Raw genomic sequence first — 12,348 nt, forward strand, 5'->3', positions numbered from 1 at the left:
TTGAAAGATTATATCTCTAATGGGTTTTAATGGAATCAATAGTACTGTTAACTGTTTATTAAAATAAAAAATTATTGCCACTTAAACACTGTTCGTTCAACAGAATACATACCCTGAATGTTAACCCTGGAGACTGGTGGTTGATTTGCTGCCGGTGACCTCCTGTATAGGTATAAATAATGCATCGTGAGATTCATATTGCCAGGGCTGGTAGGTACCTGTTAATACAGTCAGAAGGGTTTTTTTCTTCTTCCCCATTTCACATGAACAATTGATGGTTATGTGAATTGTGTGAATGTAGAATATTTTCATATGGATCAGCTTTTAGCAATGTTTTTTCTTCTCTCCATGTATCCATAAGCAGCAAACTGGAATGTTTTGCATAGAGGATACAGCATATTGCCTGATCCATGTGGCACTTGCCACGTGGCACAACTGCCACATAGATTCATTTGCAAGCAACTTCCACATGAGGGTAAGTTTAGGAAAAGTGAGGTTGCACTCTATGAAATCATGAGCTGAAAGAAGCAGTGCTTTTGATATGGATAGAGCAACACATGCATACTTATTGCATTGGGATGCCTTTACAAGTCGAGAGAGAGAGAGAGAGAGAGAGAGAGACAGAGAGAGAGAGAGAGTACTAGTTTTATGTGACATTCTAGGTTGCTTTAATACCACTTAAAGCCTCTCCAAGACCAACAAAAATAGACATCCTGTGAAAAAGCCAATTCTCTCAAATAATCATCAGTTTAAACTGGTTTCAAATGAGAATAAATTATAATGAATTCTGTTACAAGTGCCTTCATGACAGTAAAGAGACGATGGAGGTTTTGAAGTTATAGAAGGAATGCTTCATTTTCTTCAGACATAACCATATGAGAAATAGCTATCTGATGTGACACTGTTTCACATCGTATAATGCACAAGGGGCATGTAATGTCTGACTTCAATCTTTATTGAATTCAACACTTCTTAGCTTACAGCACAATCCTAACAATGTCTACTCAGAAGTCAGTCTTACCGAATTCAGTCAGGCTTACACCCAAGTGACAGTGGTTAGGTTTGCAGCCTTTCCCCTGCAATCTAGAGGGCTAAGAGACTAGAAGTTGGAAATTCTTAGTTTAACTTTCACCTCGGCATGAACCCGTTAGGTGGCTTGACACAAGCCACTATTTTTCTCAGCTATGTCCTCGTCCCAACATTAGTGTAATGACACAACTGTCTAATAATGGGCCATACTGTTTGGGGCTGATGGGAGCTGGAGTCCAGCAACATCATATCTGCCTTATTACTGTTGTCATACAAACCTCAATAGAATACAATGTTTTAAGCAGTTGTGCCATTGGCCATGCTTAGGAGTGCCCGATTTATAGCATACTGCTTTCCACTCACAAATAGTTCAACAGGCTAGGTAAAACTCCTGGACACATTTTAAACTATTAGTGACTAAAACCCAGTTTCATTAAAATCAGTTTGATTTGGTCATGAGTTCAATATGAGACAGGCTGCATGCATTACATTGGGCCTCATGCTTTTTCACTATAGCTCCCTCACTGAACAAAGTGTTAATCAGGTGCCAGCATTGGTAAAAATCAGTCTGAGATTGAAGATATGCCTTATGGTACAATTCTGTGCATATTTTGTCAAACCTAGATTCCACTCATTTCAGTGGTCTTTCTCTTTAGTAAGCATCCATAGGATGGGAGCTCAGTGAATTTTGTAGCACTTTTTTTTTAAAGGAGACAACTTACTTGTTTGATGCTCCTTGCAGATTTGTCAATAACGTGAAGTTATTCCTTACACTTCTCAAACTAGCCAAGACCTACAAAAAAATAAGGCCACACTAAATATTAAAACAAGTGCAAGCATTCAGAATGTACATATAAACATTTAGACAGTTAAATACTCTAAAGCTTCATTGATTTAAGTAGTGGGAGAGAACTAAACACATGATTGACACTTTCCCATTAAAACAATGGGATTTCACAGTATTGAATTTGACTGGATCGTGCCTAACAAGCAAAAAAGCCGCTAAATATTCAACATCATTATTCAATATACACAGCTGATCTCATACATCCTTAATCAGGACAGTTATTTGTAGGAAACAATTAGCACATGAAGCTGATGCAAAAGAAGTGATAACTATAATGCAACTATCACAATCTAGTAATGCCATGATATTTGGAACAGGATGCCTGGGTCAGGGTGGGGCCGGAATGGGAGGCTGTGATCAAGACATTATGGTTGACTATACAGTAAGACCTGTGAAGCCTGACAAATCAGAAGGCCAGATGCAGTGACGAAGGAGGAGGAATCACATGGGCCAGGATCCTTATGAAGCAAAAGTGCAATACTCATAAGTTCACTCTAGGCTTTCAAATGCCTCAGATAGGCCACCATCCGCACTAGAATCAGTGTCACAATATTTGGAACATACCTGAGCAAAAGGTGTAACTATCAGGTCATCTCCATGTCTAGCAAGAAATGAAAAGAAAAAGAATCCCATACAGTATTTTAATAAACAACCACATAGTCAAGAAACATGATGCATTCTCATATTGTTTGAAATCTTTGGGCAACATCCCGTGTTACAGTTGCATACTCATGCTGTACATACAGATTAAGATGTGCACTGAAACACACATGTAGCAACTTTGAATCACTATGGAAATTCTGTTTCTTCACTGCTACACACAACCTTCCTAGTGTTGCATCTGATTTGGCCCTCGCTCCCTTGCCTTCTAACCCCGTCTCTGTGACGCACATCCATCTTGCATCTCTTGGTCATGTATGACGTTTCCCACATCTCTTTCCTACCTCCTTCGTGTACCTCACTAAATGAGGTAAGTGATTATGAAAGAGTGGGCAGGCTGCAGATACCTTTTGGGTTGGTTGCAGACTACGTTTAGGCTGTAAAGTATATTTTGACACTATCTGCACGCATCACAAAGCCAAACCTGTTGAGAACTAGTCAGCCAATCTGTGGGTTCCTGGAGAGAAGATGGTGGTTACTTTGGTCCTCTTCTGATCCTGCTGCTACCCAGGGATAAGCTATGGCTGGACTAAGCTTTACATCTGAGCCCTATCTTATAGCTTATGTTGCTGCAGAGAAAGCACAAACTGTAGGCAAGTTACTGCTCATGGTTTATCTGGCTTCAGATGCAATGATAAGCCAAACCAAACCATGGCTTTATTCACGGAAGGACCAGTGGAAGAGCAAAGAGCAAAGAAACAGTGATATTCTGTATGGGAACCTGAATTTTGTTCTTTTGCATTAAGCTTCGATTTGCATGGTTTGGCTTAGTGGTACATGCAAACTGTGCCAGATGTGCATGTATATGTTAAGGGGAATGTAACTTGAATGGTTAATGTGCAGAATAGCTAGCCATTGTGCATATTCACCAGGCCTCATGAAGAATGTGCACGGAATCCGTCCATGAGGAGGGAATTGTGCACATTTCCCAGCCAAAATACATAATACCCAATGGGCATTGGGGGGAATGGGCATATAGTACATTGCATAATCTCCAACAGGCTTTGGGATAGGTCCATTTCTTGAATGTATTTTGTATGTTCTTTGGACATATGCACATTATCAAATTAGTATGTGCAGTCTCCAAGAAACAAATCCTCTTCTTTATTTCTTGTTCAGAAGTCTGCAATCTGTACTCCCCAGGCTAGGCTGCTTCTGACCCACTGTGTAATGTTACGTGGTCCACAAGATACCCTCACACTGATTGCCCAAGAATCAGGAATGGGGGGCTTGAAAGCTTATTAATTAATTGATTGATTGCATTTTTATCCCACCTTTCCTCTAAAGGAGCCCTTTTTCCTGCAATCCAGCACCCCTTTTAACCACTATCAGCTGTTTCCCAGACAGCTGAGTAGCACCTTCCATCCTCCTTCCAGTGTGTAGGGTGGCGGCATGTAAGATCAGATGTACTTTACACTTTCTCTCCCAGCTTTCTTTTACCTGCTGGGTAACCCTTCTTCAGGTGGTTACATCTTCTTTCCCCTGTGATTCCTATTAGGATTGGCCCTAGCTGCTATAAAGAAACCCATTAGCTTAATAGCAGCACCGAAGGAGGGGAACTTCCATGAGAAATGTGGGAAGGGGAGAGAAGCTGTAAAAGTTCCCTTTCTTGTTGCATAATATTGTATAATATTGCATAACACTGTATGCATAATAGCTGGAAACTGTACAAAATTCAGCCAAGATTTGCACATTGTCCAGGGCCTGTTGAAGATTGTGTATACTGAACTGAAAATGTGCACAAATCCCTCTTCATGGAAGGAATAAATGTACTTTCTCCATGAGGCCTGATGAATTTGCACAATGGCCAGTTATTATGCACATTAACCTAACCACTCAACTTACATTCCTATTAACATATATACAGTAAATCTGCAATTTACGCAGGGATTACGTTTCAGGGATCGCACCTAAAGCCCAATCACATATAGCCAAAGGATACTGGGGTCCAAAGACATTGGGTTCTTTTTTCCTAGGGTCTGATCCTATTTTTAAAATAATTGCCAAACACATAAAGCTGAATGCACGCAAGTTAAATGCACATACATTGTGGGCTTACTGTATCTATACCATTGCTTATATATATCTATATATTTATGCCAACCTCAACTTATTTATAAGCTGGAAAGATACTATGAAAGGATTATCTGCTTATGATAACATATATTCAATAAGAAACTCTTTACCACCTATACTATACCTACTATACCTCTGTTTTATGTATCCATACAAGCCTGCTTCTAATGTTCTCCAATTATAGTGTATATTCATAAGAAGAAAATAATCCAAGCAGGAACTACTACTCGGTTCTTGCAATACACGGCAATAATAGCTAGGAAATCCAAAGTTAGGGCTGTACACTCTCTCTCAGCTGGAAAAAGAGCAAAGCCATCTGAGTAAAGGTCAACTTTAAATTTTCTGGCTTTCATTGGTTTTAATGCTATTTGCAGGGATTTTCAGTGGATTTTCAGCATGGTAGTTACAATGCATAGTAGAAAGGGCATTAAAATCTTTGGGGTTTTCATTAAATATATATTCTCATTTATAATCAACCATATACACGCTAAACATTTTATTAATTAAAAAAAACCTTTATCCTTTTGACTTAGAAATGGCATATTACAATTGTGCTGGTGTGTTTATATTGCTCTGGATATTTTATTTATATATACTGTATACAATTAGAGATTATAGTCTTTACTTTTTGTGCATTAGTTGTTTTACTTGCATCTCAAACAAACATTTTTTCAACAGTTCCTATCATAACTTAGCATTATAAATAAATCACACTAAAGACATAATGCCCTACCATCTGGTTTATGTTTTTAAAGACTTAAAATGAAATTCTATACTCAAAAGTAAATGACACTGAATTCTTTGAGATTTACTCCCAAGTAAGTATGTATAGGATTGCAACCTTAAATGCATAAGGAAAGAGGATGGAAAAGTTAGAGGAGGAGAACCATTTGATAATTCCAGAATAAGGAGGTAAGTTTTTGTTGAAAGCTAACTAAAGCCAAACTTATCTTCACCTATAAACCCTTAAATCTACAACACCAAGTAGTTTTAATAACATTGCTGCAGGACTGTACAACCACATATAGCTAATGTAAGACATGCTCAATAAAAACTAGTAGCCAAGGGCAATCAGAATTTACCTAGGCCATCAAATTGTTAATATGCATTGGTACGGCACATGGTACTACTAGAGTATATTGTGATATGTGTACTTACTGTTCACTTGGTAGAGAGGAATTCCTGGACATGGTCTTTGGTGACAGGTCATAGTCACTGTCTGATCTATAAAGAAATGACTCTCTGCGCTGGCTGTGCCCTGGAAACGTGGTATGGAGCACAAGTCCCGACGAAGAGCCAGCCTGAGGGTCCAGTGGGCTGCGACCTGGTGAGGGGCCATTTTCCACATCAAAGCTGTGAATAAAGCAAGCATGGCTGTTACAGGATAGCATATTCTTCACCTTAGATCATTACTTTACTCAATGTGTTCAAATACAAACAATATCATTCACTCCTCCATGTTGCAACAGGGAAACGGAGATGCAGAAATGCAAAGCCATCAGAACAATATTTTCCATGGGCGGCTGCCATTGTACTTCTCTTTGTCTTTTTACTACCATGTAGTTTTCATTTTGTTAACAGCATCTCTTGTTAAAATCGTCCCACCATGTACTGCACACCATCATCTGCCTTTCCCAAACATTCTCTTCATGCATCATCTCCCCTAAAGCTCTCTGAGAAATCTATACATCCTTTATGTGAGCTTAAAGCCACCTTTGAATAACCTTTGAGAGCACTCACTGTGGACACAGAGAAAAGCAAATGAGATGTCAAAACGCAGAACACACAAGATTTGCAGTAAAACAGCAATTCTGTAAATTTATCTCCCAGATGAGATAAATAACAACAACAACAACAAAGGCAAAATCAACCAAACAAAGGTGATTTCAGATTTGTCTGTAAGAATTGGTTATTCTTGGCACCAGACATTCAATGGTAGAGTGGTACCTTGGTTGTCAAAGTTAATCTATTCCGGGAGTCTGTTCAACTCCCGGAACCATTCAAAAACCAAGGCACGGCTTCTGATTGGCTGCAGGAGCTTCGGAAGCCACATCGGACATTCGGCTTCCAAAAAACATTCGCAAACCGGAACACTCACTTCCGGGTTTGTGGCATTCAGGAGCTGATTTGTTTAGGAGCCAAGCTGTTCGAGAACTAAGGTACCACTGTACAATGCTTCCTTATACAGCGGTTCGTCAGGAACAGTACGCATAATCACATCATGTGGCAGTAAGCTGTTTGTGGCCAATGTGAAAAAGTATTCTCTTTTGTCTTCTCTGAAGATCCTAGAAATTAACTACACTGCAAGATGTACACCTGGACAAAACATGGATTTACTGAAGAATGCTGCTATATACAGAATCCTCAGAGCTCCAACCCTTACTCCAGAGTATAATGGATGGAGCCATTGCTACAAGAGCTCAGCCTATCCATCAATTCCGCCAATCTCTTTTTATAGGCTTGACATCAATGTCTTTATTTATTGTTCCCTCGATGACAGAAGTGTAAGGGCTCCCTCACCCAAATCCCCCTTCTCCTCTAACCTCTCTTTGGAGGGTACCAGCCTCTTAACTTTGTTCCCCTAAAGTGCACGCAGGATAGAATGCATCCCAACAATCCTCTCCTTCTCTCAGCTTTTCCTCTTCCTACTTCTTCATTAAGCCCATGCCTCCCACGAAGCCCTTCTGCTTTATCACTGAATGGTGGGAGGAGAGCTGTGCTGATCAGCCTGATCTGGTTTATTGCCAGCAGAGGTTCCTGCAAAGACTTACACAGACACAACACTATTCATGTTTCCTCCTCCCAGATGTACTGGAAATATGGGGGGGGGGTATTTTAGGAGAAATGTGTACTAAAATGTGTAGAATTTAAATGCTGGTCTTTCATGTGTTCTTTAAAAAAGATTTTTTTTTACACACAAAACAAAATAGAACTGACCTGTGATACATTTCTAGTGAAACTGAAAGAGGACAAACTCAGGCTGATCTGAGCAGCAGCCCTTGTGTTCATGGTTTACTGTTTAGAATATGAGCCAGCCTACTAGTCTCGAATGTTTCCAGATGTGAGCTGATTAAAAACTGAATATACTGAATCATTTGCAAGGGAATGCTAAAAATGTTCATTCACACTGGAGAAAATAGTCTCATTAATCCACCACGAGGAGATACACACACACAATGCTGCCATTTGTGATGCCTGATATCATACTTTGAATTTATACTGTGGAACTCTTGTGATGTCTTTTTCATAGGCCGTGAAACTTATTTTGGCTCATTACTCAACAGGGGAGATAAACGGCTTGAACTATAGTAACTTAGTTGACTATATAACTCAGTTGATTCATTAGTGTGTGGGGGGGAGAGTTAATAATTTTTGTTTTCAAAACACTGTGTCTAACATTGCTGTTCTGAAGTCCTTATTTTGGAACTGATAAGGACTGCATCCTCCTATTTTCTTCTCAATATCAAGATACTCCTACCCTAATTACTGTTGACCAGATAAAAGTCATGCAGTATGAGATGCAATTAGTGCCTTAAGCTGTTTACATGTTCTGCACTTGAACTGTGTCTTGTGATAGCTAAAAGCAAGCAAGCTGAACACGAGAAAGTTAGAAAACATCTAATTTTCCTTGCTTAGTCATGTAGTTGGTTGTTTGCCATGGGCACCTTTGCAAACCAGAGAAACTGCTGTGGGTATCACGTGTTGCAGAACTCTCCCCTCCCCAGCTGTAACCCCCTGAAATTGCCCTCGCACCATGATTAATCTTGAGAAGAGTGTTCTTTCAGCTAAAGAAGGCTTCTTTCATGCCTAACTTCAATGGGGAGATGTCAGCACTAAAGAACACCTCTGTAGGAGCAGATGCACTTACAGGTGCCATATTAGATGGTGATATTGAATGGGGAAAGTATTCTCCTGTACCATAGTTTCCTGACTACTACCTTCTTTTTCTGCACGGTTTTTAGGTTATACAGTTCCAGGTACGTTTATGCACCATGAAACATTCCTTTGCACTTTCCATGAAGTGGTGGCGAAGGATCCCCCCCCCTTTTAATTAAGAACAGACCTCCAGAACGAATTAAGTACGTAACCAGGGGTACCACTGTATACATGTATATAGAGAGGGAAACCAGTGCAGAGATTACCATATTTAGTATGAACTTTATGATTTCTAAAACAGAACCATCAACTTTTTGTTTAGAAAGAACTCAGAAAATAGTAGTAAAACACTTTAAGGTAAAGGTAAAGGGACCCCTGACCATTAGGTCCAGTCGTAGCTGACTCTGGGGTTGCGGTGCTCATCTCGCTTTATTGGCCGAGGAAGCCAGCGTACAGCTTCCGGGTCATGTGGCCAGCATGACTAAGCCGCTTCTGGCGAACCAGAGCAGCGCACGGAAATGCCATTTACCTTCCCGCCGGGAAGCTACTTACACTTTGATGTGCTTTCGAACTGCTAGATTGGCAGGAGCAGGGACAGAGCAACGGGAGCTCACCCGGTTGCGGAGATTCAAACCGCTGACCTTCTGATCGGTAAGTTCTAGGCTCTGTGGTTTAACCCACAGATCCAGCAATCTATGAAAGTACAGGTAGAATGAACATCGTAACACCACAAAACTTGTCAATAACTAGGGATGGAGCAACAGCAGCCATCAGTGGAGGCTGGTCAATAAGGTCAAATGGGGCACTGCTCCACCAACTTCAGCCACCCCCCAACTTCCTGCTTTCTTTCTTACAACTTAGGTCTAGTGGAGTGGCTTTAATTAATTCTGGCTCCATCTACTGTTAGTTGCTCCCTGCCTTCCACCATTGGATATCAGCCAACACTGGTAACCATGGAAAACTTCAAAAACTGCCACTTTTGTCTCAATTGCTGCCTTCAGCACACATTTAATAAGAAAGTAGACTTGCTCACATGGCCCACACATGTTACACAAGGCACGCTTGGCAAATCCAGACCGTGATCAACTCCCGCCCGGAAACCAATGTCCCCACTGTGGAAGGATGCGTGGATCCAGAATTGGCCTCCACAGCCACTTACGGGCTCATTGTTAAAACTGTGTTTATGGAAGACAATCTCACTCGGCTACAAGTGATCGCCAAAGAAGAACTGCCTGTATATGTTCACCCAGATTCTCTTTGAGATTGGATAACCAGAACTGTGCTCCGTGTTCCAGATGCAGTTGCAGCATGTATTCATCTGAGATTATGCTTGCTGTTGAGAGAGAGGAAATGACAAATGCACTTGAAATTTGTTCCTACTATGCAAATCAATGCGCACAGAATTTCTGGTGACTGTAATTCATTCTGTCTCCCCAGTAGTTGAATATGATTGGCAGAAAATGCTAGCAGCACATGCAAATACTATGCTTTAAAAAATATCTCCTTCTCAAACAAAATATTTATTCCTGAATTAATTCCATAGGATTACACTGCCATTGTAAAAAATAAATAAATCTGATATTAATCAGCATGCCATCTGAAAGCTTATTACTAAACTTTTTTTTAAAAAAAGTAATGTCTGAATTAAAACCGAACTGGAAAGTTCAAAATGCTGATCACTCAATTTTTAATGATTCGACTCCCTGATAACAAGTCATATTATTTTCAGATGTATATTAAGAAGCTCTAAGGTATGATGTACGTCCACATTATGTGCTTTTCCTGCCCCAGACTGAACTGTTTGCTGCCCTCTGCTTTCCCTTTATAACATCAAATCACACTGCAGCTTTGATAGTGTGAAATGTTTACAAAATTGACTAATCCCAAACAATCACTCATGTTTAATTACTACAATTCTAATCTTTTTAGAACTTCAGCTATGTTTCATATCAATCCCCAGGAATTCCACTGCTAACCTGACAGACCAACAACAAGCATCTGGGTCTAATTTGCTCAAAGAGCGTGTGGGATGAGATCTGAATCTCCGATGTGAGCCCAGCAGAGAATGTTTTCACAGCTGCAAAATCTTTGAACCCAGAAGAACTCCTAACTCATCCACTAAGACTTTCTCTTTATTATCTCTTAAGGGAAAGGGTGGGAGACGAGTTTACTATACTGGGATATTAAACATGCATGGACAAACTTAAAATTGGTCTAAAAATCTCCTGGCAAACTTGCTGAATGCAAGACACTGCACTTCCAACTTCACTTTCTGAAAGTTTGTGTAATACAGTGGTACCTCGGGTTACATACACTTCAGGTTACATACGCTTTAGGTTACACACTTCGCTAACCCAGAAATATTACCTCGGGTTAAGAACTTTGCTTCAGGATGAGAACAGAAATTGTGCAGCGGCGGCACAGCACAGCAGGAGGCCCCATTAGCTAAAGTGGTGCTTCAGGTTAAGAAGAGTTTCAGGTTAAGAACAGACCTCCAGAACGAATTAAGTTCTTAACCCGAGGTACCACTGTACTTTTTTAAATTTTGTGAACCGCCCTGATATCTTATGATACAGGTCTAATAAATAAGTCTAATAAATAATATAATAAAATGAAATAATAAAATGAGTTAGTGTAGCCACTATAGTTTCCTAATAAATTCTGCAGAACTTCTAGCTACAGCTATCCCATTTGCTTTACATTTACTCTGAAGGTGATATTTTTTCAGGCCCATTTATTTTGCCTTTCACGGAAGTGGCTTCCTACACTGCAGGAACATTTTCAGGCCTCCTCCCCATTCAGCAATACATGAGAAACTTTCCTCCCACAAGTTCTCTGGCACATGCAGAGAACCTCAGGGAGGGGGATCAGTGTTGACTGCCAATTAGCGCTGGTAGTACGCCAAGCAAAACTTTGTGGAGCTCTGTGTGTGTGTCTTTTTAGATAGCTAGAGATATATAAACAGTTTAGCAGGACTGCACTAGCACTCTTGTGACTCAGAACAAAGAACTTGTATATCCATAACTGGATCTTCTCACATAATTTTATTTTCCAAAAAGCAGCTGTGGGAGGCCTGATTTGGATGGGGGCTGCAAAATAGAGCAGTGGGGAACCTAATCTTTTCTCCTCGTTTCAATTCTCTGCCGCAATACATTCCCCCTTCCAAGCCGCCATTAACTGCAGACAGAAAACAAAGACAGTCACCCTCTGTGGCACAAATTCTAGCTTCCAAATATTGCAATTTTTAGACTTTCAAAATCAACATACACTAAGCAAAGAAAGCTAGTATACATGCCATTATCATGTATCATGTCAGCAAGATTGTGGCTGTCTCTGGCGAATACATGTGCACACCATAATGATCAGGAACCATTCACCTAATTTGCACCAGATTAAGAAGGTGGCATTTAGAAGCCCGTGGCATGTAGGCAACACCTCTGTCATTTAAGAAATTCTTTCCATGGAACTCAGAATTCCAGTTTAAATGTCTCCCAAGTTCTCTTTATATATCTCATTTATTGTCCTTATTTACAATCGCAAATACCATTAATGATCTACAAAAGATCTCATTTTGTAATCGTATCATGGCAAGAAAGTTACTCCATTGCAATTTATGATATTATGAGAGTACAAGGACAATTTGGGAGAACTTCATAATGATATCTCTTTCCTTTGTGGGAAAAATGAAGGTATCTTATAAGCTTCAGTTATAACTTATTTCATGTGTATTTGTTTCTGACCTGCTGCTTGATTCACAATTTATTCTCCTTTTCTTACACAGTCCGTGCGAGCCAAAACAGTCACACCCAGAATGTTAGCTTTTCAGGTAGAGTGTTAACTTTTCAGCAGCGTACTCAGTT

General features: G+C 40.0%; 1 protein-coding gene across 2 annotated transcripts in view; it reads right to left on the reverse strand.

Moving 5' to 3' along the window:
- PDE4B (phosphodiesterase 4B) overlaps positions 1-12,348 on the reverse strand; it is a 245,354-nt gene that overhangs the window by 52,793 nt on the left and 180,213 nt on the right. For both annotated transcript variants that reach the window (XM_053392154.1, XM_053392155.1), the window contains 4 exons: positions 5,771-5,965; positions 2,441-2,477; positions 1,752-1,822; positions 113-162 (listed from right to left, as the gene is read on the reverse strand). In XM_053392154.1, coding sequence (XP_053248129.1) covers positions 113-162; positions 1,752-1,822; positions 2,441-2,477; positions 5,771-5,965 — 353 coding nt within the window. The remainder of the gene's footprint in view (positions 1-112; positions 163-1,751; positions 1,823-2,440; positions 2,478-5,770; positions 5,966-12,348) is intronic.

This window comes from Podarcis raffonei, chromosome 6 (assembly GCF_027172205.1).
Source record: "Podarcis raffonei isolate rPodRaf1 chromosome 6, rPodRaf1.pri, whole genome shotgun sequence".
Taxonomy (NCBI): Eukaryota; Metazoa; Chordata; class Lepidosauria; order Squamata; family Lacertidae; genus Podarcis; species Podarcis raffonei.